The sequence below is a fragment of the Coregonus clupeaformis genome, chromosome 5 (genome assembly GCF_020615455.1).
Source record: "Coregonus clupeaformis isolate EN_2021a chromosome 5, ASM2061545v1, whole genome shotgun sequence".
NCBI lineage: Eukaryota > Metazoa > Chordata > Actinopteri > Salmoniformes > Salmonidae > Coregonus > Coregonus clupeaformis.
In genome coordinates this window covers 5754922-5782462 of record NC_059196.1, presented here as the reverse complement: position 1 = coordinate 5782462, position 27541 = coordinate 5754922, and the positions used below count along the sequence as shown (strand labels likewise).

The window sequence follows — 27541 nt, the reverse complement described above, 5'->3', positions numbered from 1 at the left end:
TAGAACTCGAATTGCTAGGGGGCTGGCCCACGTGGGGGGAAATGTAGGGAAAATGGCGCGGCACAGCTTCAAGGAAACAGTTGCTTTCAAACTAGGGATTTCGTGTCTAATTGAGGTAAGACAGAAATTCTACTCATAGATTATGAATGTATGAACTACATATTGACACATCCAGCCTATAGCGGGAGGTTTCAAAAATACTTTCTTAGTCGCCAAAGTACCGGAGCGTGTCTTTTATTTTTGAGATGTCACTGGACTGTCACTGGACTCCGACAGCCAGAGCCTTACCCTTCCAGCATGAATGGACAGTAGGCTACCCCTCATCATCATGGTCTAACTGTTGTGGTTCTCATCATTCAGCTGGCCCGCCTCTGAGGCTGTCAGTCAGTCAGGGGAGGTTGAGCTGGTCAGGTTCAGATGACTCGTGTTGCCCCCAGGATAAAGACATGCAGTGGAGAGTGAATCCAGCTCCACACTCGAACATAGGGTCCTTAATCATGACTAGGGCTGTGGCGGTCATTACATTTTGTCAGCCGGTTATTGTCAAACAAAAGACTGCATTTGGAACATCTACATTTAAAAAGTCTAATGAATCAATTTAACATACACCATCACAATAAATCCATTATTTATTTTAGTCAGGTCTAAAGAAACATTATGATATGAAGAAAATGTATTTCAGAAGAACAGAATATGAGTTGTCCTACAGTATGTTAGTTATCTGGCAATGCTCCATGCCATAGGCTGTAGGCTTGTTCATTTAGCTGACAAGATATGCTTATAAGTCCCGTGCCATTATTTATTTTATATGATTTTATAGTAAGAAGAAAATAGTTGAACTTAGCAGAATAAAATAGAAAGGATATTTTTCCTATTACGGAGTGAGTGCGCATATGAAATGTCTATGTTGAGCGTAAAAACGATAATTGGAAACAGGTCCTATATGCTAGATTTAGAGTTATTTTGGCAACTTTAGCTGTGAATGATACAAACCTTAGAATGTCTTAGAAATCAAAACATACAGTGTATTCGGAAAGTATTCAGACCCCTTGACTTTTTCCACATTTTCTTACGTTACAGGCTTATTCTAAAATTGATTATATTGGGGTTTTTTCCTCATCAGTCTACACACAATACCCCATAATGACAAAGCAAAAACAGGTTTTTAGAAATGTTTGAAAATGTATTCAAAGTAAAAAAAATTAATATCACAATTACATACGTTTTCAGACCCTTTACTCAGTACTTTGTTGAAGCACCTTTGGCAGCGACTACAGCCTCGAGTCTTCTTGGGTATGACGCTACAAGCTTGGCACACTTTTGGGGGGAGTTTCTCCCATTCTTCTCTGCAGATCCTCTCAAGCTCTGTCAGGTTGGATAGGGAGCGTTGCTGCACAGCTATTTTAAGGTCTCTCCAGAGATGTTCGATCGGGTTCAAGTCCGGGCTCTGGCTGGGCCACTCAAGGACATTCAGAGACTTGTCCTGAAGCTACTCCTGCGTTGTCTTGGCTGTGTGCTTAGGGTCGTTGTCCTGTTGGAAGGTGAATTTTTGCCCCAGTCTGAGGTCCTGAGTGCTTTGGAGCAGGTTTTCATCAAGGATCTCTCTGTACTTTGCTCCGTTCATCTTTCCCTCGATCCTGACTAGTCTCCCAGTCCGTGCCGCTGAAAAACATCCCCACAGCATGATGCTGCCACCACCATGCTTCACCATGGATGGTGCTAGGTTTCGTCCAGACATGAAGCTTGGTATTCAGGCCAAAGAGTTCAATCTTGGTTTCATCAGACCAGAGAATCTGGTCTGAGAGTCTTTAGGTGACTTTTGGCTAACTCCAAGCGGGCTGTCATGTGCCTTTTACTGAGGAGTAGCTTCCATCTGGCCATTCTACCATAAAGGCCTGATTGGTGGAGTGCTGCAGAGATGGTTGTCCTTCTGGAAGGTTCTCCCATCTCCACAGAGGAACTCTGGAGCTCTGTCAGAGTGACCATCAGGTTCTTCGTCACCTCCCTGACCAAGGCCCTTCTCTCCCTGAACAAGGCCCTTCTCCCCCGATTGCTCAGTTCGGCCAGGAGGCCAGCTCTAGGAAGTCTTGGTGGTTCCAAACTTCTTCCATTTAAGAATAATAGAGGCCACTGTGTTCTTGGGGACCTTCATTGCTGCAGACATTTCTTGGTACCCTTCCCCAGATCTGTGCCTCGACACAATCCTGTCTCGGAGCTCTACGGACAATTCCTTCGACCTCATGGCTTGGTTTTTGCTCTGACAACTGTGGGACCTTATATAAACAGGTGTGTGCCTTTCCAAATCATATCCAATCAATTGAATTTACCACAGGTGGACTCCAATCAAGTTGTAGAAACATTTAAAGTTGATAAATGGAAAAAGGATGCACCTGAGCTCAATTTCGAGTCTCATAACAAAGGGTCTGAAAACCCCAATATAATCAATTTTAGAATAAGGCTGTAACGTAACAAAATGTGGATAAATTCAAGGGGTCTGAATACTTTCCGAATGCACTGTATCTGCTGCAGAGGGACAAGAGAGACCCATGAGAAAAGGAGTTTTGATCAGATCAAATAAAAGTGCTGAAAACAATTTGGCACCCTATTTAAAAAGAAGATGGAGAACAAGCTATGAAAGAAAAATACTGTTTTGGTGCAGGTACAGCCGACTAGCACAAAAATTATATTGTAGTATTGTCAAAACGAAAATAATATCCCAATATGTAACAGTATCGATTTTCTTCCCCCATTACTACTGACTACAATTACCATATAAACATGTAACCGAGGATTATGGATGAAAACCGTCATGAAAATAAAATAACCGCCATAACTGTTATATATATTTTTTTTTTGTAGAACAAACAGCTGACTAAAGACGGGATGGCCGGGCATTCGTGCGGTTGAGTCTGTTTCTGCGGTAACATGGACTCTTAACAGCGTGATGAAACGTTGTTTCTCCTTGCTGAAACAAGCAAGGTGCTGTAGCAAATGAGTCTATGGTTGCCTAGGCAACACCCCCCTCCCTGCAGCAGCAGCACATGCAGTCAGGAGCGAAGAAGAGGAGAAAATGTGCGTCTTTGCTATTCTAACTGTTATAACGGTGACCGCGATCATTTGGCTGACCGTCACAGCCCTAGTCACTGTGATTGTTGTTTTGTGTGTAGTCAGAACACTGTGTTAGTGTGCATGTGTAACGTCATGTTTTTAGTCCCCTAGGGCCAAGCATCTCTCATCTCTCAGAGGCCTGGATCTGTCTGCTCCACTCACCATCAAAGGGGAGGCTGAGGGAGGCTGCAGCAGCAGCAGAGTCCTCTCCTACCGCTCTGAGAGAGGCTCTGCTCTGCTGGATATCCAGAATATCAAACAGTGCATAATCTGGTTTTACTGGATCCTTCATCCATACATTCCCCCTAGATCCTCCATCCATATCCATACAGCTGTAGCTCCTCCATCCAAGAGAAATTCAAACATTCCATGATCCCAGTTGGGTCTGGTGGTCAATCTGAGATCCTCATCATCTTGTACTGTGAAATATTTCCTTGTGGATGATTTGGCCAGCCTCACCAGATCCACACCTCAGTTGCACGCACACACGCACGCACGCACGCACGCACACACGCACACACACAGCTGCCTAATCAGGTCTGAGGATGAGTAAATGCAGATGGCAACTGGGCATTAAGGATCAAAGGCAGACATGATTCTTGGCTTGATCCAACAACTTAGCCCACAACACATCAAATATACAGTTATTAAGGTGTATTGGTAATACAGACATAAAATAGGATTAATAAACCTTACTTCACAGCCATATTGAAATAGAAGTTTCCCTGTACATGCTAAGATCTCCAAGGTGCCAACCAGCTTGTCTGGAAGGGAGCCCAGCCATAAACAGCTTAAGTAACACGTGCTATTCAAACACCAGCTGAACTAAAGATAGCAGTCCAGCAACTAAGTGTAGGCTAGTAAGTGTGTTATAACGTTCTGTACATATGCCAATTCTTCAAAGCGGGTTGTAAATCAAATCAAATTTTATTTGTCACATACACGTGTTTAGCAGATGTTATTGTGGGTGTAGAGAAATGCTTGTGCTTCTAGCTCCGACAGTGCAGTAATATCTAACAAGTAATATCTAACAATTTCACAACATATACCCAATACACACAGGGCTCCCGAGTGGCGCAGTGGTTTAAGGCACTGCATCTCAGTGCTTGAGGCGTTACTACAGACCCCCTGGTTCGATTCCAGGCTGTATCACAACCGGCCGTGATTGGGAGTCCCATAGGGCGGCGCACAATTGCAAAGCGTCTTCCAGGTTTGGCCGGTGTAGGCCGTCATTGTAAATAAGAATTTGTTCTTAACTGACTTGCCTAGTTAAATAAAGGTACAAAAATAAAACAATAAACACACAAATCTAAGTAAGGAATGGAATGAAGAATACAGTGGAGAGAACAAGTATTTGATACACTGCTGATTTTGCAGGTTTTCCTACTTACAAAGCATGTAGAGGTCTGTAATTTTTATCATAGGTACACTTCAACTGTGAGAGACAGGTGCTTATGACCTGACACACATAGTCACAAGGAAATATCATAGTGGCTTAAGGTCCAGGGAGGATGGCTGTTGGGACAGGCTTAAATGTATGTGGTTGAGAATGGGTGATGGACATGACATGTTTAAACCATGTTTAAGTATTGATTGATATATTTTATAATGTGTTATGACATGATAAGGGTAAAACAGAATGAACATGATTGATACTTTGTACTCCAGATGCATGCCTGGATAGTGAATATAGTCAAAACAGAGTGTGATTGTTCTTTAACGTACGTATGTATATAATTCTTTGAGTCACGCCACCAATATAATGAGATAAGTGACAAAGGCCCCCATTTAGAGAAGCGCACATAGCCCTCGTGAGTAAACAACATGTGACACCGAAGGATGTTAATCATGTACATATAATGGAGTAACTGTGTAGGTTGTATAAGCATGACTATGCATTTGTGTCTGTATAAAAGGAGAGCTCCGAGTCAGGGAAAACAGATGTACTGCAGATCATCTCGAATTTCGTTGCTTCGTGTAATAAAAGTATATTTTCATTCTACAAAAACTCTGGAAGAACTTTTGATTTTTAACAAGTATAGTGATAATTATCCACGACATTACACAAACTCAGTAACGTAATCTGATTACGTTCAGTTACTTTTGGATTATATTCCCCTTAAAGGAAAACTCTACCCAAAAACTATATTTTGGTGTTGGTTTCATTAGTCCATGACATACAGTGGGGAGAACAAGTATTTGATACACTGCCGATTTAGTAGGTTTTCCTACTTACAAAGCATGTAGAGGTCTGTCATTTTTATAATAGGTACACTTCAACTGTGAGAGGTGGAATCTAAAACAAAAATCCAGAAAATCACATTGTATGATTTTTAAGTAATTAATTTGCATTTTATTGCATGACATAAGTATTTGATCACCTACCAACCAGTAAGAATTCCGGCTCTCACAGACCTGTTAGTTTTTCTTTAAGAAGCCCTCCTGTTCTCCACTCATTACCTGTATTAACTGCACCTGTTTGAACTCGTTACCTGTATAAAAGACACCTGTCCACACACTCAATCAAACAGACTCCAACCTCTCCACAATGGCCAAGACCAGAGAGCTGTGTAAGGACCTCAGGGATAAAATTGTAGACCTGCACAAGGCTGGGATGGGCTACAGGACAATAGGCAAGCAGCTTGGTGAGAAGGCAACAACTGTTGGCGCGATTATTAGAAAATGGAAGAAGTTCAAGATGACGGTCAATCACCCTCGGTCTGGGGCTCCATGCAAGATCTCACCTTGTGGGGCATCAATGATCATGAGGAAGGTGAGGGATCAGCCCAGAACTACACGGCAGGACCTGGTCAATGACCTGAAGAGAGCTGGGACCACAGTCTCAAAGAAAACCATTAGTAACACACTACGCCGTCATGGATTAAAATCCTGCAGCGCGCGCAAGGTCCCCCTGCTCAAGCCAGCGCATGTCCAGGCCCGTCTGAAGTTTGCCAATGACCATCTGGATGATCCAGAGGAGGAATGGGAGAAGGTCATGTGGTCTGATGATACAAAAATAGAGCTTTTTGGTCTAAACTCCACTCGCCGTGTTTGGAGGAAGAAGAAGGATGAGTACAACCCCAAGAACTCCATCCCAACCGTGAAGCGTGGAGGTGGAAACATCATTCTTTGGGGATGCTTTTATGCAAAGGGGACAGGACGACTGCACCGTGTTGAGGGGAGGATGGATGGGGCCATGTATCACGAGATCTTGGCCAACAACCTCCTTCCCTCAGTAAGAGCATTGAAGATGGGTCGTGGCTGGGTCTTCCAGCATTACAAAGACCCGAAACACACAGCCAGGGCAACTAAGGAGTGGCTCCGTAAGAAGCATCTCAAGGTCCTGGAGTGGCCTAGCCAGTCGACAGACCTGAACCCAATAGAAAATCTTTGGAGGGAGCTGAAAGTTTTGCCCAGCGACAGCCCCGAAACCTGAAGGATCTGGAGAAGGTCTGTATGGAGGAGTGGGCCAAAATCCCTGCTGCAGTGTTTGCAAACCTAGTCAAGACCTACAGGAAACGTATGATCTCTGTAATTGCAAACAAAGGTATCTGTACCAAATATTAAGTTCTGCTTTTCTGATGTATCAAATACTTATGTCATGCAATAAAATGCAAATGAATTACTTTAAAATCATACGATGTGATTTTCTGGATTTTTGTTTTAGATTCCGTCTCTCACAGTTGAAGTGTACCTATGATAAAAATTACAGACCTCTACATGCTTCGTAAGTAGGAAAACCTGCAAAATCGGCAGTGTATCAAATACTTGTTTTCCCCACTGTACACTACCGTACAAAGGTTTGGGGTCACTTAGAAATGTCCTTGTTTTCGAAAGAAAAGCACATTTTTTGTCCATTAAAATAACATCAAATTGATCAGAAATCTAGTGTACACATTGTTAATGTTGTAAATGGCTATTGTAGCTGGAAACGGCAGATTTTTAATGGAATATCTACATAGACGTACAGAGGCCCATTATCAGCAACCATCAGTCCTGTGTTCCAATGGCACATTGTGTTTGCCAATCCAAGTTTATAATTTTAAAAGGCTAATTTATCATTAAAAAACCATTTTGCAATTATGTTAGCACAGCTGAAAACTGTTGTGCTGATTAAAGAAGCAATAAAACTGGCCTTCTTGAGACTAGTTGAGTATCTGGAGCATCAGCAATTGTGGGTTCGATTACAGGCTCAAAATGGCCAGAAACAAATAACTTTCTTCTGAAACTCGTCAGACTATTCTTATTCTGAGAAATGAAGGCTATTCCAGAAATTGCCAAGAAATTGAAGATCTCGTACAGCGCTGTGCACTACCCCCTTAACAGAACAGCACAAACTGGCTCTATCCAGAATAGAAAGAGGAGTGGGAGGCCCCGGTGCACAACTGAGCAAGAGGACAAATACATTAGAGTGTCTAGTTTGAGAAACAGACACCTCGCAGGTCCTCAACTGGCAGCTTCATTAAATAGTACACGCAAAACACCAGTCTCAACGTCAACAGTGAAGAGGCGACTCCGGGATGCTGACCTTCTAGGCAGAGTTGCAAAGAAAAAGCCATATCTCAGACTGGCCAATAAAAATAAAAGATTAAGATGGCCAGCAAAGCACCCCCACAGCATGATGCTGATACCGGTTGGGATGGTGTTCTTCGGCTTGCAAGCTGTACCCTTTTTCCTCCAAACATAACGATGGTCATTATGGCCAAACAGTTCTATTTTTGTTTCATCAGACCAGAGGACATTTCTCCAAAAAGTACGATTTCTGTCCCCATGTGCAGTTGAGTTGCAAACCGTAGTCTGGCTTTTTTATGGCGGTTTTGGAGCAGTGGCTTCTTCCTTGCTGAGCGGCCTTTCAGGTTATGTCCATATAGGACTCGTTTTACTGTGGATATAGATACTTTTGTACCTGTTTCCTCCAGCATCTTCACAAGGTCCTTTGCTGTTGTTCTGGGATTGATTTGCACTTTTCGCACCAAAGTACGTTCATCTCTAGGAGAAAGAACGCGTCTCCTTCCTGAGCGGTATGACGGCTGTGTGGTCCCATGGTGTTTATACTTGCGTACTATTGTTTGTACAGATGAACGTGGTACCTTCAGGCATTTGGAAATTGCTCCCAAGGATGAACCAGACTTTATTTTCTGAGGTCTTGGCTGATTTCTTTTGATTTTCCCATGATGTCAAGCAAAGAGGCACTGAGTTTGAATGTAGGCCTTGAAATACATCGACAGGTACACCTCCAATTGACTCAAATGATGTCAATTAGCCTATCAGAAGCTTCTAAAGCCATGACATCGTTTTCTGGAATTTTCCAAGCTTTAAAGGCACCGTCAACTTAGTGTATGTACACTTCTGACCCACTGGAATTGTGATACAGTGAACTATAAGTTAAATAATCTGTCTGTAAACAATTGTTGGAAAAATTACTTGTGTCATGCACAAAGTAGATGTCCTAACCGACTTGCCAAAACTATAGTTTGTTAACAAGAAATGTATGGAGTGGTTGAAAAACAAGTTTTAATGACTCCAACCTAAGTGTATGTAAACTTCCGACTTCAACTGTAGGTATTCCTCTTGTCCAGATGGGATAGGGCAGTGTGCAGTGTGATGGCGATTGCATTGTCTGTGGATCTATTGGGGCGGTAAGCAAAATTGAAGTGCAATAACAATTTATATTGCGCCATCCAGTGGACGCAATTGGAACAGCAGTTTATTTTATTGAAAAATTGCAGCGCATTTTTATACTTTACAAAATTATTATATATATATATATATATATATATATATATATAATAATTTTGTAAAGTATAAAAATGCGCTGCAATTTTTCAATAAAATAAACTGCTGTTCCAATTGCGTCCACTGGATGGCGCAATATAAATTGTGTTAAGCAAGCAAACTGTTTATACCGGGGCAGAGCAAGTAGGTCAAGCACGTGCAGCCAATGAGCTACTTTGTTTTGCCCGCGATATTTATTACGGCTTCTACTTTTAACATTATGTGCTTTGGCACCCTCATTGCCCCAATATGTCTCTGTCAAAAAGAGAAAAGTGGACGCAGAGTGCAGAGTGTTCCAAGAAAAATGGTCATCCTATTTATTCACGGAATTGAATGGGAAAGCTGTATGTTTGGTGTGTTCAGAGCATGTTGCAGTGCTGAAAGAATATAACCTTCGTCGCCACTATGTGAGTCTTCATGCCGACAAATATGACAACTTTCAAGGACAGCGGAGATGAGAGAAGGTGAATGAACTGTTGGCGGGTCTGAAGAAACAGCAGTCTGTGTTTACTCACAGCCGAGACATCAGTGACGCTGCAGTGAAAGCTAGCTACCTCATTGCTAATGAAATCGCAGTGGCTTCAAAACCATTTAGTGAGGGTGAATTTGTAAAAACATGCAAGATGAAGGCAGCGGAGATTGTGTGCCCTGAAAAGCGGCAGGCTTTTGCAAATATCAGCCTGACAAGAAACACAGTTGCAGACAGGATTTCCGATCTTTCAGTGGATTTGGACAGCCAGTTGAAGCAAAAAGTAAGTCATTTATTGCGTTTTCGGTTGCAATTGATGAAAGCACAGACATTACAGATGTTGCACAACTGGCCATTTTCATCCGCGGAGTTGATGACACATTGACCGTCACCGAGGAGTTCGTGGAGTTGGTGCCGATGACAGATACAACGACAGCAGCTGATATTTTTACCGCACTCGTCGGTGCGCTGGACAGGGTCGGAGTGGACTGGTCCCGCGTGTCAGCCTGGCTACAGATGGTGCGCCCTCAATGATCGGGAAAAAAAGCAGGCGTTGTGACAAAGTTCAGAGAGAAAGTGCAATCTGCAAATGGAGGACGTGATTTTTTGACTTTTCACTGTATTTTGCACCAGGAGGCTTTGTGTTGCAAGTCATTAAAGATGGATAACGTCATGAAGGTGGTCATCCAAACTGTTAATTTCATCCGATCCAGAAGCCTGAATCACCGTCAGTTTGACAGCCTTCTCAGAGAGAAAGACCACATCTATGGCCTGCCATACCACACTGAGGTAAGATGGTTAAGCCGAGGTGCTGTGCTGAGGCGTTTCTTTGATTTACGAGAAGAAATTGAACAGTTCATGGAAGAAAAGGGCAAACCAGTGTTAGAATTTAATTCCGCAGAATGGATGCAGGACCTTGCATTTATGGTGGATGTTACAGAGCACCTGAATAACTTGAACAAACAGCTGCAAGGGCGCAACAAAGTTGTCACGCAGTATTATGACAGCATACGTTCTTTCAAGTTGAAGCTGTCATTGTGGGAGACGCAACTTGCCGGTGGTGATGCAGCTCACTTCCCCTGTCTGAAAAATGTGTGCGCGACCCAACATGTGGCAGACATGAAGCGGTTCAAAGATAAAATAACGGGACTGTTACGGGAGTTTGAGCAACGCTTTCAGATTTATGTTTATATGTTTCTATGTTGATGTGCTATTGTTTTTAATTGATTTTATTTTATTTGTATATTTAACCTATTCTTGACTCTGTGGTTCTTGCACTTGTTTGGGGAACAGGATTTCATTATTTTTATCTACATTTCTGCCTGAGAAATGACACCCTGATATAGTTCTGTGATCTGTGATATACTTCTGTGAATCACTGAGGCATTGTGTGTTTGTGTGTTCTTTGTCCTCAGAACTTTCAAATAACTTGAGGTGTTTTATGATTAATAGTGATGTTGTGCTTTTGGACACTGTCCTCAGGCTCCAGCTTTATGTTTATATGTTTTTATGTTGATGTGCTATTGTTTTTAATTGTTTTTATTTTATTTGTATATTTAACCTATTATTGACTCTGTGGTTATTGCACTTGTTTGGGGAACAGGATTTCATTATTTTTATCTACATTTCTGCCTGAGAAATGACACCCTGATATAGTTCTGTGATCTGTGATATACTTCTGTGAATCACTGAGGCATTGTGTGTTTGTGTGTTCTTTGTCCTCAGAACTTTCAAATAACTTGAGGTGTTTTATGATTAATAGTGATGTTGTGCTTTTGGACACTGTCCTCAGGCTCCAACTTTATGTTTATATGTTTTTATGTTGATGTGCTATTGTTTTTAATTGATTTTATTTTATTTGTATATTTAACCTATTCTTGACTCTGTGGTTCTTGCACTTGTTTGGGGAACAGGGTTTCATTATTTGTATCTACATTTCTGCCTGAGAAATGACACCCTGATATAGTTCTGTGATCTGTGAAACAGTTCTGTTAATCACTGAGGCATTGTGTGTTTGTGTGTTCTTTTTCTTTAGAATTTTCAAATAAACTTGACGTGTTTTATGATTAATAGTGATGTTGTGCTTGTACTATTTTGGACACACTGTCCTCAGGCTCCAGCTTTATGTTGTATATTGATCGTATTAAAACAAAGAAAACAATCTGAAGTTGTTGTTTTTAAGTTATATATACCATGATTTTTCCGGTCCGGCCCACTTGGGAATAGATTTTCCTCCATGTGGCCCCTGAGCTAAAATGAGTTTGACACCCCTGGTCTAGGGTGACAGGTAAGGTAGAGGTGATATGATCCTTGACTAGTCTCTCAAAGCACTTCATGATGACAGAGGTGAGTGCGATGGGGCGATAGTCATTTAGTTCAGTTACCTTTGCTTTCTTCGGTACAGAAACAATGGTGGCCATCTTGAATCATGTGGGGTCAGCAGACTGGGATAGGGAGAGATTGAATATGTCCGTAAACACACCAGCCAGCTGGTCTGTGCATGCTCTGAGGACGCGGCTAGGGATGCCATCTGGGCCGGCAACCTTGCGGGGGTTAACATGCTTAAATGTCTTACTCACGTCGGCCACGGAGAAGGAGAGCCCACAGTCCTTGGTAGTGGGCCGCGTTGGTGGCACTGTGTTATCCTCAAAGCGGGCAAAGAAGGTGTTTAGCTTGTCCGGAAGCAAGACGTCGGTGTCGGCGACATGGCTGGTTTTCCTTTTGTAGTCCGTGATTTTCTGTAGACCTTGCCACATACATCTTTGCGACTCCACTTTGTCTCTATACTGATGTTTTGCCTGTTTATTTGCCTTGTGGAGTGAGTAGCTATATTGTTTGTTTTCTGCCATATTCCCAGTCACTTTGCCATGGTTAAATGTGGTGGTTCGCGCTTTCAGTTTTGCGCGAATGCTGCCATCTATCCACGGTTTCTGGTTATGGTAGGTTTTAATAGTCACAGTGCGCACAACATCTCCTATACACTTCCTGATAAACTCAGTCACCGTTTCAGTGTATTCATCTAAATTATTTTCACAAGCTACCAGGAACATATACCAGTCTGCGTGATCAAAACAATCTTGAAGCGTGGATTCCGATTGGTCAGACCAGCGTTGAATAGTCCTTAGCACGGGTACTTCCTGTTTGAGTTTCTGCCTATAGGAAGAGCAAAATGGAATCGTGGTCAGATTTGCCGAAAGGAGGGCGGGGGAGGGCCTTATAACCATCCCGGAAGTTCAAATAGCAATGGTCGGGAATTTTAGCAGCCCGTGTACAACAGTCGATATGTTGATAGAACAGCCTAGTCGGCAGCCTAGTCCTCAAATTTGCTTTGTTAAAATCCCAGGCTACAATAAATGCAGCCTCAGGATATGTGGTTTCCAGTTTGCATAAAGTCCAGTGAAGTTCTTTGAGGGCCGTCGTGGTATCGGCTTGAGGGGGAATATACACAGCCGTGACTATACCGAAGAAAAATCTATTGGGAGATAATACGGTCGGCATTTGATTGTGAGGTATTCTAGGTCAGGTGAACAAAAGGACTTGAGTTCCTGTATGTTACTACAATTACACCATGAGTCGTTAATCATGAAATACACACCTCCGCGCTTCTGCTTCCCGGAGAGATATTTATTTCTGTCTGCGCGATGAACTGAGAACCCATCTGGCTGGACCAATTTCAACAGAATATCCCGAGAGAGCCATGTTTCCGTGAAACAAAGTATGTTACAGGCCCTGATGTCTCTCTGGAAAGAAATCCTTGCCCTGAGCTCGTCGACTTTGTTATCAAAAGACTGAACATTAGCGAGTAATATACTTGGAAGCGGTGGGTGGTGTGCACGCCTCCTAAGTCGAACCAGCAGGCCGCTCCGAGCGCCTCTCCTCCGCCGGTGATGTTTTGGGTCAGCCGCTGGTATCAGTTCAATTGCCCTGGGGAGAGCAAATAATGGAACTGCTTCGGGAAAGTCGTATTCCTGGTCGTAATGCTGGTGAGTTACCGCCGCTCTGATATCCAATAGTTTTTCCCGGCTGTATGTAATGATACAAAACACTTTAAATAATATATTAAAAAAACGAAATACTGCAAAGTTTCCTAAGAGCTAGTCGCGAGGCCACCATCTTCGTCGGCGCCAGGAAGATGGTGGAGCACTAGGTGAAAGCTCACTGCAGGTATGTCCATGCTGTTCACTATGAAGAAAGAGCACTGGCCATTGTGTCCTGACATCAGTGTGTTTACAAACAAACAGGTTTAGTAGATAATGCTGGTAAGTGGTCAGCTATGATCTGAATGAAGATTATCCTATGATTCCCTGGCAACTGAGACTGGAGCAAAAACCTCCACTCACATGATTGGCTGTAGTGTTGTTGTTGTCATAATCACCACTCATAAGACTGTGCAGACAGTCACAGCAAGAACCAAAATGGTCCATAGAGAGATGAGGCATAGCCTACATCTGTGTCTGCCTCTGCCAATATTCTACCTTGAGATATTACTTCTTGGATGTCAAAGTTACCATTCATAGAGAGAAGGATAACCAGCATCACCAAGTGCAGGACTGTAATCATCAACCCCCATACCGCTGATATCTCTAAACATATGAATCAGACACTAGGTTATGTGTTGACTCTCTCTGACATGCCTTTTCCGACCTCCTCTCTCCAGCTTACAGTGCATTCGGAAAGTATTCAGACCCCTTGACTTTTCCACATTTTCTTACGTTACATCCTTATTCTAAAATTGATTTTGTTTAAATACGATCCCTCAAATCTACACGCCATACCACAGAATTACTAAGCAAAAACAGGTTTTTAGAAATTTTAGCAAATGTATAAAATAAAAAAAAACAGAAATATCACATTTACATAAGTATTCAGAACCTTTACTCAATACTTTGTTGAAGCACCTTTGGCAGCAATTACAGCCTCAAGTCTTCTTGGGTATGACGCTACAAGCTTGGCACACCTGTATTTGGGGAGTTTATCCCATTCTTCTCTGCAGATCCTCTCAAGCTCTGTCAGGTTGGATGGGGAACTATTTTCAGGTCGCTCCAGAGATGTTAGATTGGGTTCAAGTCCGGGCTCTGGCTGGGCCACTCAAGGGCATTCAGAGACTTGTCCCGAAGCAACTCCTGCGTTGTCTTGGCTGTGTGCTTAGGGTCATTGTCCTGTTGGAAGGTGAACCTTCTCCCCAGACTGAGGTCCTGAGCACTCTGGAGCAGGTTTTCATCAAGGATCTCTCTATACTTTGCTCCGTTCATCTTTCCCTCGATCCTGACTAGTCTCTCAGTCCCTGCCGCTGAAAAGCATCCCCACAGCATGATGCTGCCACCACCATGCTTCACTGTAGGGATGGTGCCAGGTTTCCTCCAGATGTGACGCTTGGCGTTCAGGCCAGAGAATCTTGTTTCTCATGATCTTAGTCCTTAGGTGCCTTTTGGCAAACTCCAAGCGGGCTGTCATGTGCCTTTTACTGAGGAATGGCTTCCGTCTGGCCACTCTACCATAAAGGCCTGATTGGTGTAGTGCTGCAGAGATGATTGTCCTTCTGGAAGGTTCTCCCATCTCCACAGAGGAACTCTGGAGCTCTGTCAGAGGGACCATCGGGTTCTTGGTCACCACCCTGACCAAGGCCCTTCTCCCCCGATTGCTCAGTTTGGCCGAAAGGCCAGCTCTAGGAAGAGTCTTGGTGGTCCCAAACTTCTTCCATTTAAGAATGATGGAGGCCACTGTGTTCTCGGGGAGCTTCAATGCTGTAGACATTTTTTGGTACCCTTCCCCAGATCTGTGCCTCGACACAATCCTGTCTCGGAGCTCTACGGACAATTCCTTGGTTTTTGCTCTGACATGAACTGTCAACTGTGGGACCTTATATAGACAGGTGTGTGTATTTCCAAATCATGTCCAATGAATTTAATTTACCACTGGTGGACTCCAATCAAGTTGTAGAAACATCTCAAGGATGATCAATGGAAACAGGCTGCACCTGAGCTCAATTTCGAATCTAATAGTAAAGGGTCTGAATACTTATGTAAATAAGGTATTACTGTTCTTAACTTTTAATACATTTGCATACAAAAATCTAAAAACCTGTTTTCACTTTGTCATTATGGGGTATTGTGTGTAGATTGATGAGGATTTGTATTTATTTAATCAATTTTAGAATAAGGCTGTAACGTAACAAAATTTGGAAAAAGTCAAGGGGTCTGAATACTTTCCGAATGCACTGTACATCTTCACATTCTATGTTTTTTTCTTCTACTAATGAGCATCAGAGCAATTGCATTAGATCATCACGCAGAAAGGTTTCCAGTCCATTCGCTCTTCGTTTGGTCTCTGAGGAATACCCAGGTTTCCCTCATCGGATTAAGGGCTACGTTCACTTCTCCATGGCCTTCTGCCGTTTTGCGTTGAGAACATCTGTGCCTCACATTCTGTATCAGCTAAGCCTATTCAGTTTCACCAAACGAGGGTGTGTGCAGTGCAAAGGTCAGTGAAAAAGCTTGCCATTCCACGCCTCAAATAGCTGGGGCTGGGCTATATAAACAGGCTGGTCACAAGAAAGAGCTGTCGATTTCGTACGTTTGAAAAGGTCCTGAGGACATCTATATATGCCTTCGTCAGCGCTCATCCCCAAAAAACAAACACACAATGGCACAGCACTGGGATCAAACTGACGAGGCTGAGCACTGGGATCAAACACACAATGGCACAGCACTGGGATCAAACTGACGAGGCTCAGCACTGGGATCAAACTGACGAGGCTCAGCGCGCTCTGCTTAGACCACTGCGCCACGGCAGTTCACAATTATCTAGCAAGCAGGGAGAGTACTTGATGATACTTAATGGAAACAATTATTTTGTTTTAATCCTTTCCCAAACCATACACCTAACCTTAACCACTCGGAATGAATAGCTAAACTTAACCCTTTGAGTTGTTTCTGTTTTAGCCCTGCAACCATGTAGAATTAACCCTGTAACCACGCGGAATTAACACTGTAACCATGCAGAATTAATGGGTCAAAAATCTAATTAAAGCAAATTCTGAATTGAAACTATGAGATTAGGTTGATATAAAAACCATCGACAGATGTGGAAAAGCGTCAATAGGCCTACTTTCAAGTTTAGGGAAGATTAAGATACAGTAAAGTCAACAGCATTTGAGGATATTCTAGCCAAAATGTATATTCAAATGGCTGATATATCGAGAGGAACAACAGCATTGCTTGTTGACATGATAAGCAAAGGTCTATTGCCAATTCGCATCTCCTTCTCGCGCTACTATAGGACCTCAGGGGAGTAACACAGTGTTCTGCCCCTGGGAGGAATGAAACCAACAGAGAGCATTACCAAACACAATCCCTACAACAGATAGACAGGAGATAAGCCTTAACCAAAACAGCCTTTTATCACATCTGATAGAGAAGACATGGTATTACCAGTTAGGCTACATCCTCTATCTAAGCTACCATGATGATGACACAGCAGCACTAGCAGGCACAGCCTCCATCCCAGTGACTGCAACTCGTCACTGTATCAGGAGGTGACATCACAGAGATGAGTCACACACAGCATGTAGACTAGCAGTTGAGTGAGCATCACCACTAAAACCTTCAGTAACGATCTAGTATGTTCATGAAGCATTCATTACACATCTAGCTACATGTATATGAACATCATAAACATGATGTTATAGCCAAAGTGAGACGCAAAGAGAAATGCAATCACAGATGCCCAAGCTAAGTAGCCTACTTATCGATGCATAGGCCTATGTTTTATTATAACACAAGACAATAGGGGCCTTGTTTTGTAATCAAGTAGGGAAATACTTGGCTTCCTGCACCTGTGCACCACCAATAGACTGGGTAGGCTATAAAAACATGCAAGGGTGTCTGTCTACTAACTTGGACAGATTTTCACCCCAATGAAAAACCCTACATAAGTTTATGGAAAAACCACTGTAGGGTCTTTGAGGGCAAACTCAAACTGATTTTGATCATGACTTAGGTTTGGTAGGTAGCCTAGTGGTTAGAGAGGCGAGCCAACAACCGGATCCGATGGGAAAAGTCAGGTGGGAAGTGAGCTGGCAACTGTAGGTGCGGCGGCTCATTTGAATATTTTGGGGCATGGTTTGTTCACAGCTTTTTTTGTGCAACCGTGAGTGAGCGTGTCATTCCAGTTGATCTAATCTGTTGTGTTACGCTATTACATGTTATATATGACTATGGCCAGTGACGGTGTCTTGTGAAAGACTCACGTATGGCCTTGTGGTAGTTCTCAATTCTCTCCTCAGGGACCCCCAGCCCTTCCAGAGCTAGCACACCTGATTCAACTTGTTAATAAACACGATAATAAAACCTATAGAATTTTAACAATATAATTTGGCTATTAAACCAGAAAATAAAACCTGTATGGTTCTACAAAGAACCTTTGAGATTGAGAAAGTTTCTTTATAGAACCATTCCCCATAAAGGTTTTATAAAGAACCATAAAAAAGGGTGCTAAATATAACCTTTTTTATGGTTCTTTATAGAACCTTAGGAGAAAACATTTTTGTATAGCACCATACAGGTTCCATTTAGAACCTTATGAGCATGGTTCTTTATAGAACCTTCAAAAAAAGGTTCCATACAGTGCCTTGCAAAAGTATTCATCCCCCTTGGCGTTTTTCCTATTTTGTTGCATTACAACCTGTAATTTAAATGGATTTTTATGTGGATTTCATGTAATGGACATACACAAAATAGTCCAAATTGGTGAAGTGAAATGAAAAAAATAACTTGTTTCAAAGAATTCTAAAAAATAAATAACGGAAAAGTGGTGCGCGCATTTGTATTCACCCCCTTTGCTATGAAGCCCCTAAATAAGATCTGATGACACCAATTACCTTCAGAAGTCACATAATTAGTTAAATAAAGTCCACCTGTGTGCAATCTAAGTGTCACATGATCTCAGTATACAGTGGGGGAAAAAAGTATTTAGTCAGCCACCAATTGTGCAAGTTCTCCCACTTAAAAAGATTGTAATTTTCATCATAGGTACACGTCAACTATGACAGACAAATTGAGGGAAAAAAATGCTGAAAATCACATTGTAGGATTTTTTATGAATTTATTTGCAAATTATGGTGGAAAGTAAGTATTTGGTCACCTACAAACAAGCAAGATTTCTGGCTCTCACAGACCTGTAACTTCTTCTTTAAGAGGCTCCTCTGTCCTCCACTCGTTACCTGTATTAATGGCACCTGTTTGAACTTGTTATCAGTATAAAAGACACCTGTCCACAACCTCAAACAGTCACACTCCAAACTCCACTATGGCCAAGACCAAAGAGCTGTCAAAAGACACCAGAAACAAAATTGTAGACCTGCACCAGGCTGGGAAGACTGAATCTGCAATAGGTAAGCAGCTTGGTTTGAAGAAATCAACTGTGGGAGCAATTATTAGGAAATGGAAGACATACAAGACCACTGATAATCTCCCTCGATCTGGGGCTCCACGCAAGATCTCACCCCGTGGGGTCAAAATGATCACAAGAACGGTGAGCAAAAATCCCAGAACCACACGGGGGGACCTAGTGAATGACCTGCAGAGAGCTGGGACCAAAGTAACAAAGCCTACCATCAGTAACACACTACGCCACCAGGGAGTGCCAGACGTGTCCCCCTGCTTAAGCCAGTACATGTCCAGGCCCGTCTGAAGTTTGCTAGAGTGCATTTGGATGATCCAGAAGAGGATTGGGAGAATGTCATATGGTCAGATGAAACCAAAATATAACTTTTTGGTAAAAACTCAACTCGTCGTGTTTGGAGGACAAAGAATGCTGAGTTGCATCCAAAGAACGCCGTACCTACTGTGAAGCATGGGGGTGGAAACATCATGCTTTGGGGCTGTTTTTCTGCAAAGGGACCAGGACGACTGATCCGTGTAAAGGAAAGAATGAATGGGGCCATGTATCGTGAGATTTTGAGTGAAAACCTCCTTCCATCAGCAAGGGCATTGAAGATGAAACGTGGCTGGGTCTTTCAGCAAGACAATGATCCTAAACACACCGCCCGGGCAACGAAGGAGTGGCTTCGTAAGAAGCATTTCAAGGTCCTGGAGTGGCCTAGCCAGTCTCCAGATCTCAACCCCATATAAAATCTTTGGAGGGAGTTGAAAGTCCGTGTTGCCCAGAGACAGACCCAAAACATCACTGCTCTAGAGGAGATCTGCATGGAGGAATGGGCCAAAATACCAGCAACAGTGTGTGAAAACCTTGTGAAGACTTACAGAAAACGTTTGACCTGTGTCATTGCCAACAAAGGGTATATAACAAAGTATTGAGAAACTTTTGTTATTGACCAAATACTTATTTTCCACCATAATTTGCAAAGAAATTCATTAAAAATCCTACAATGTGATTTTCTGGAGAGAAAAAAATCTCATTTTGTCTGTCATAGTTGACGTGTACCTATGATGAAAATTACAGGCCTCTCTCATCTGTTTAAGTGGGAGAACTTGCACAATTGGTGGCTGACTAAATACTTTTTTCCCCCACTGTATATACACCTGTTCTGAAAGGCCCCAGAGTCTGCAACACCACTAAGCAAGGGGCACCACCAAGCAAGCGGCACCATGAAGACCAAGGTACTCTTCAAACAGGTCAGGGACAAAGTTGTGGAGAAGTACAGATCAGGGTTGGGTTATAAAAAAATATCAGAAACTTTGAACATCCCACGGAGCACCATTAAATCCATTATAAAAAAATGGAAAGAATATGGCACCACAACAAACCTGCCAAGAGAGGGCCACCCACCAAAACTCACGGACCACGCAAGGAGGGCATTAATTAGAGAGGCAACAAAGACACCAAAGATAACCCTGAAGGAGCTGCAAAGCTCCACAGCGGAGATTGGAGTATCTGTCCATAGGACCACTTTAAGCCATACACTCCACAGAGCTGAGCTTTACGGAAGAGTGGCCAGAAAAAAGCCATTGCTTAAAGAAAAAATAAGCAAACACGTTTAGTGTTCACCAAAAGCCACGTGGGAGACTCCCCAAACATATGGAAGAAGTTACTCTGGTCAGATGAGACTAAAATTGAGCTTTTTGGCCATTAAGGAAAACGCTATGTCTGGCGCAAACCCAACACCTCTCATCACCCCGAGAACATCATCCCCACAGTGAAGCATGGTGGTGGCAGCATCATGCTGTGGGGATGTTTTTCATCGGCAGGGACTGGGAAACTGGTCAGAATTGAAGGAATGATGGATGGCGCCAAATACCGGGAAATTCTTGAGGGAAACCTGTTTCAGTCTTCCAGAGATTTGAGACTGGGACGGAGGTTCACCTTCCAGCAGGACAATGACCCTCAGCATACTGCTAAAGCAACACTCAAGTGGTTTAAGGGGAAACATTTAAATGTCTTGGAATGGCCTAGTCAAAACCCAGATCTCAATCCAATTGAGAATCTGTGGTATGACTTAAAGATTGCTGTACACCAGCGGAACCCTTCCAACTTGAAGGAGCTGGAGCAGTTTTGCCTTGAAGAATGGGCAAAAATCCCAGTTGCTAGATGTGCCAAGCTTATAGAGACATAACACAAGAGACTTGCAGCTGTAATTGCTGCAAAAGGTGGCTCTACAACAGGGTTCTTCAATTCCGGTCCTGGAGGGCCGAAACACTTCTGTTTTTTATTTCTACCTGGTAGTTAATTGCAGTCACCTGGTGTCCCAGGTCTGAATTAGCCCCTGATTAGAAGGAGAGGATGAAAAACAGAGGTGTTTCGGCCCTCCAGGACCGGAATTGAAGAACCCTGCTCTACAAAGTATTGACTTTGGGGGGTGAATAGTTATGCACGCTCAAGTTCAGTTTCTTTGTCTTATTTCTTGTTTCTTTCACAAGAAAAAATATTTTGCACCTTCAAAATGGTAGGCATGTTGTGTAATCAATTTTAATTCCAGGTTGTAAGGCAACAAAATAGGAAAAATGCCAAGGGGGTTGAATACTTTCGCAAGCCACTGTATAGCACCTAAAAGGGTTCCACTATGGTTACAAGCCAAATAACCTTTATTTGGCACTATATAGAACCATTTGTTTTTAGTGTGCACCTCTCCAAAAACCTGTATATGTATATGTATGTATGTAGTGTAAGTACAGTTGAAGTCAGAAGTTTACATACACTTAGGTTGGAGTCATTAAAACTCGTTTTTCAACCACTCCACAAATGTCTTGTTAACAAACTATAGTTTTGGCAAGTCAGTTAGGACATCTACTTTGTGCATGACACAAGTAATTTTTCCAACAATTGTTTACAGACAGATTATTTCACTTATAATTGACTGTATCACAATTCCAGTGGGTCAGAAGTTTACATACACTAAGTTGACTGTGCCTTTTAAACAGCTTGGAAAATTCCAGAAAATTATGTCATGGCTTTAGAAACTTCTGATAGGCTAATTGACATAATTTGAGTCAATTGGAGGTGTACCTGTGGATGTATTTCAAGGCCTACATTCAAACTCAGTGCCTCTTTGCTTGACATCATGGGAAAATCAAAAGAAATCAGCCAAGACCTCAGAAAAAAAAGTCTGGTTCATCCTTGGGAGCAATTTCCAAACGCCTGAAGGTACCACGTTCATCTGTACAAACAATAGTACGCAAGTATAAACAACATGGGACCACGCAGTCGTCATACCGCTCAGGAAGGAGAAGCGTTCGGTCTTCTAGAGATGAACGTACTTTGGTGCGAAAAGTGCAAATCAATCACAGAACAACAGCAAAGGACCTTGTGAAGATGCTGGAGGAAACAGGTACAAAAGTATCTATATCCACAGTAAAACGAGTCCTATATGGACATAACCTGAAAGGCCGCTCAGCAAGGAAGAAGCCACTGCTCCAAAACCGCCATAAAAAAAGACAGACTACGGTTTGCAACTGCACATGGGGACAAAGATCGTACTTTTTGGAGAAATGTCCTCTGGTCTGATGAAACAAAAATAGAACTGTTTGGCCATAATGACCATCATTATATTTGGAGGAAAAAGGGGGTACCTTGCAAGCCGAAGAACACCATCCCAACCGTGAAGCACGGGGGTGGCAGCATCATGCTGTGGGGGTGCTTTGCTGCAGGAGGGACTGGTGCACTTCACAAAATAGATGGCATCATGAGGAAGGAAAATTATGTGGATATATTGAAGTAACATCTCAAGACATCAGTCAGGAAACTAAAGCTTGGTCGCAAATGGGTCTTCCAAATGGACAATGACCCCAAGCATACTTCCAAAGTTGTGGCAAAATGGCTTAAGGACAACAAAGTCAAGGTATTGGACTGGCCATCACAAAGCCCTGAGCTCAAACCTATAGAAAATCTGTGGGCAGAACTGAAAAAGCATGTGCGAGCAAGGAGGCCTACAAACCTGACTCAGTTACACCAGCTCTGTCAGGAGGAATGGGACAAAATGTATTGTGGGAAGCTTGTGGAAGGCTACCCGAAACATTTGACCCAAGTTAAACAATTTAAAGGCAATGCTACCAAATACTAATTGAATTAATGTAAACTTCTGACCCACTGGGAATGTGATGAAAGAAATAAAAGCTGAAAGAAATAATTCTCTCTACTATTATTCTGACATTTCACATTCTTAAAATAAAGTGGTGATCCTAACTGACCTAAAACAGGGAATTTTTACTAGGATTAAATGTCAGGAATTGTGAAAAACTGAATTTAAATGTATTTGGCTAAGGTGTATGTAAACTTCCGACTTCAACTGTATGTGTGTTTTTCGGAAGGGGTGTGTTAAAAGCTGAAGTCAAATTTCACATCCGGCTTCTTCACCTGCGGGATGGTCTGAAGCCAGCCACCCGGACAGCTGATGAAACTGTGGGTTTGCACAACCGAACAATTTCTGTACAAACTGTCAGAAACCGTCTCAGGGAAGCTCATCTGCGTGCTCGTTGTCCTCGCCAAGGTCTTGACCTGACTGCAGTTCGGCGTCGTAACCGACTTCAGTGGGCAAATGCTCACCTTCGATGGACACTGGCATGCTGGAGAAGGGTGCTCTTCACAGATGAATCCCGGTTTCAACTGTACCAGGCAGATGGCGTCGTGTGGGCGCGCGGTTTACCCCATGGTGGCGATGGTGTTATGGTATGGGCAGGGATAAGCTACGGACAACGAACACAATTGCATTTTATTGATGGCAATTTGAATGCACAAAGATAGCGTGACGAGATCCTGAGGCCCATTGTCGTGCCATTCATCCACCGCCATCACCTCCTGTTTCAGCATGATAATGCAAGGCCCCACCCATGTCCCAAGGATCTGTACACAGTTCCTGGAAGCTGAAAATGTCCCAGTTCTTCCATTGCCTGCATACTCACCAGACATGTCACCCATTGAGCATGTTTAGGATGTTCTTGATTGAGCTGTATGACAGCGTGTTCCAGTTCCCGCCAATATCCAGCAACTTCGCACAGCCATTGAAGAGGAGCGGGACAACATTCCACAGGCCACAATCAACAGCCTGCTCAACTCTATGCGAAGGAGATGTGTCACGCTGCATGAGGCAAATGGTTGTCACACCAGATACTGACTGGTTTTCTGATCCACGCCCCTACCTTTTTTGTTAAGGTATTTGTGACCAACAGATGCATATCTGTATTCACAGTCATGTAAAATCCATATATTATGGCCTACATATTTTTTTTATTGACTGATTTCCTTATATGAACTGTAACTCAGTAAAACCTTTGAATTTGTTGTATGTTGCGTTTATATTTTTGTTCAGTGTGTATGGCATGCTCGAGGTCCCTCCTTGAAAACAACGTTGGTGTTTACGGGAGTCGGGGTTGTACATTTTTAGTCATTTTAGCAGACGCTCTTATCCAGAGCGACTTACAGTTAGTGAGTGCATACATTTTCATACTAGCCCCCCGTGGGAATCGAACCCACAACCCTGGCGTTGCAAACGCCATGCTCTACCAACTGAGCTACACGGGACCACACAGGTGTGGACCTGGACCATAGTTAAATGGAGGCTGACAGAATGTAAGCGAGTGAAAGTAGCCACACTTGTGACAGTCGCTTAATCTAAATTTCACACATTCCTTCAGCTTGCGTGCAGTCGGTCTCCCTCCTACGGATGGATACTAGGCTCGAGCAACTGGAGTCATGATAGTGTTTCGCGATATGACCAGTAGGAGACTTAGAGTTACTAGCAAAAGATGCATTGATGTACGCACGCAAGCAGTGTTTTAAACGCTATCCATCCAATAGACACATCCATACTGTATTCTATATCAATGCAATTACTCGTGATATGACGACAAAGGGTAAACTCTAATGTAATGAGAGCAACTTCAACGACTTGTGAAAATTATACCTGTCCTCAGAATATGATCAAACAAATATCTATATATCAAATAAAGTAATGCATTATTAACTTAAAAAATGTTTGATCGTGTACACCATGGCAGAATATGTTAACAACATCCCTAACTGCGTGGCAGCAGCTAACCAGCCAATTCATATGAAAAGACCATCCCATTCAAAAACGTTGTATTGTACAATCTTCCTTCCATCCACCTGCTACTGCCGTGGGAGGGACATGTACACAGTCCTTCAATGGATGCGGATTGTCATGGAAGCACAGTTCACCTTTCCCGATTCGAGCATTTTATCAAATACCTGGCCTGAATAGCAGTCACTACGAAAAACAGTAACATTAGCTTAGCCATCTTACCTGTAGAGCCCACAAGAAGGAAGGCTAAAAGGATATCCTTTGCGTGGAGCATCGCAACTCCTTGATTAGACCACGCAAATGTCTTAATAAAGAATGTGGTCCCTGTAATATGTGGTTGTTCTTGATATTTTCAAAAATAATACATTCCCATAGTGCTAGCTATTTCTTTTTTGTATGGCAAATTGGTATTATGTATAGTTGATTATCGATGTAGTAGCGGCAGAAGATCAGCGCCAGCACACTGTTCAAAGAATGAGTGACAAGCCACTGCCTCCATACACACGTGAATTAATCCGCCCAATAGGAATCACAAGGATTTGCTGTAAAATAGTGCGCTATGCGCAGTAGTCCGTGGACCTCTTACCTTTTGATTCAGAATAGGTCAAACATAAACTAAAGGGCTATTCGTATAGGCATACCATTATTCAACATTGACGTATTCAAAATATCCATTTAAAATCAAACTATAAAGCTGCGATATAATACCAACACAGGGAAGATCTAGACTGACACTTTCTGAGTTCATGCACTTTATTTCTAGGAGATTTGTGTGCAGGTGTAGGCTACTGCTGCTGAGCAGACAAGGAGTATAGTCACATGTTCTCCAACAGCTACTGTTGATTTCGGAATGATTATTGAATTAGGAATAAAACATCTGTTATATAGCCTAAACATAATAGGCATAACACAGTTCAAGCAGAGCAGATGGTAAAATAGACACATGGTAAAATAGACACATATCTTATCTCTCTGTGAAGTAAAATTCTTTCTCTTTGTCATCTCTGACAGAAAACAGAATACATCTCTTATTCCACCTCAAAATTCGTATTTCTAGACAATGCACAAGTAATACATGTGCAAAAGAAAGTCAACTTGCTCTGTTTATTGTTGTCAAATCGATTTGATTAATTGATTTACTAGTGAAAGGTTTGGTCACACCATCATCATAAACATTGTCATCACTATTATCACAGGAAGAACAGGTACAATTGGAGGATAATATTCCCTGTAATCTCAGAGCTGCGAGATCTGCACATGTATCAGTTAGCAGGAGTTAGCGATGGTGTTGTCAGACAGTGGAGTCATTGTCCTGGGAGTTGTCCTGCAGGGCATAGAGGGTCCCTTTGTACAGGCCTGATATTAATCTGGGGAGGCAGAGAACTGGAGGAGTCTGCCTGTGTCTCACATACACATACACACACACACAGGCGCACACGCAAACACACACAAACACACACGCAATTCTCCTAAGTCTTTAAAGATAATGGGAAGCTGATATCATTGCAACAGGCCTGTAATATTGTTATTACCATCAAATGTTGTATTTATCTCAAGGAGTTATATATCTTTATGTCATTAGAGGTTATACTATATATTTTCTTGATCATCTTTGTAACTGCAACTACAAGCCTATGATATCATCACTTGTCATATGATGTCATCACCATACCTCCATGCTTTGCTCTCACCACATCCTGGTTCATCACCCCAGTCTACAGAGGACTCTTCGTTACACTATAGAGTTGGTCAGTCTTTCACTCGTCAGCCATAATGATGCCACACGTCATCATCTTTGCTCCTCTCTAGCATGTTTGGGGTTGTTGTATAAAGAACAGTTCAGATATTCTGTGAATGCTTCACATTTTACCAGAGCTATTGTATCCATTAGTAAGATGACGTCTTAGAAGACAGAGCATGGGTTTGTCTTTATGGATGCTGTGTGAAAGAGGGTCAGTGCTAGGACCCGTATTCATAAAGCGTCATAAAGTATGAGTGCTAATCTAGGATCAATTTGGCCTTTTAGATCAAGTTGAATAAGATTACATGGACAGGGGAGACCTGATCCTAGATCAGCACTCCTACATTTGAATATGGGCCCAGGGCTGTAGATAGACCTCTATGGAACCAATCTGTTCTAGCCTACATTTATAATGAATGTTGTCCAAAGTACTTGCACACAAGCTTGGCTCCCATGACACAGTTAATGCAGGGGTTAAAAGCATGCTTGGATATTATTTTGAGAGTTTACTGATATCCCTATGGTACTTCGATGTGAAATCCTCAACTGGTGTGTGGTCTGCCATGTGCATGTTTTCATTACATTAAATCCATATGGAAGACATTGAACAAATATGGCAAAACAGAGAGAAGATTAAGTTGATTGTTCAGTGCCTTGATTACCTGTTTTCCTAGCAGCTTTGAGCATCTCATGTTTTTATTAGCTTATTTATATTAGTTCCTTTGCTGGTACTGTGCTATTATGCCCATAGCATAATGCAATGAATGTGACCTCATCACTCCCACGGTCCCGACATCCTATGTCCTTCTCCAAGTACAGTGCCCTACTTTGTAAGCTACACCATACAGTAGACTGCCATTATGATTGCCATTGTTGTTTGTTATATCTTAATATAATATCTTCATATCTTAAAGCCATGTAACTAGCTACCTATGAGACATCTAAAGGCAATTCA

General features: G+C 42.4%; 1 protein-coding gene across 13 annotated transcripts in view; it reads right to left on the bottom strand.

Moving 5' to 3' along the window:
- The window catches only part of LOC121559508 (neural cell adhesion molecule 1), a 120085-nt gene extending 94767 nt beyond the window's left edge, over positions 1-25318 (bottom strand). For all 13 annotated transcript variants that reach the window (XM_041872746.1, XM_041872753.1, XM_041872754.1 and 10 more), the window contains exon 1: positions 25068-25318. In XM_041872746.1, the coding sequence (XP_041728680.1) occupies positions 25068-25119 (52 nt within the window). In that variant the 5' untranslated portion in view covers positions 25120-25318. The remainder of the gene's footprint in view (positions 1-25067) is intronic.
- Positions 25319-27541: the final 2223 nt, after the last annotated feature.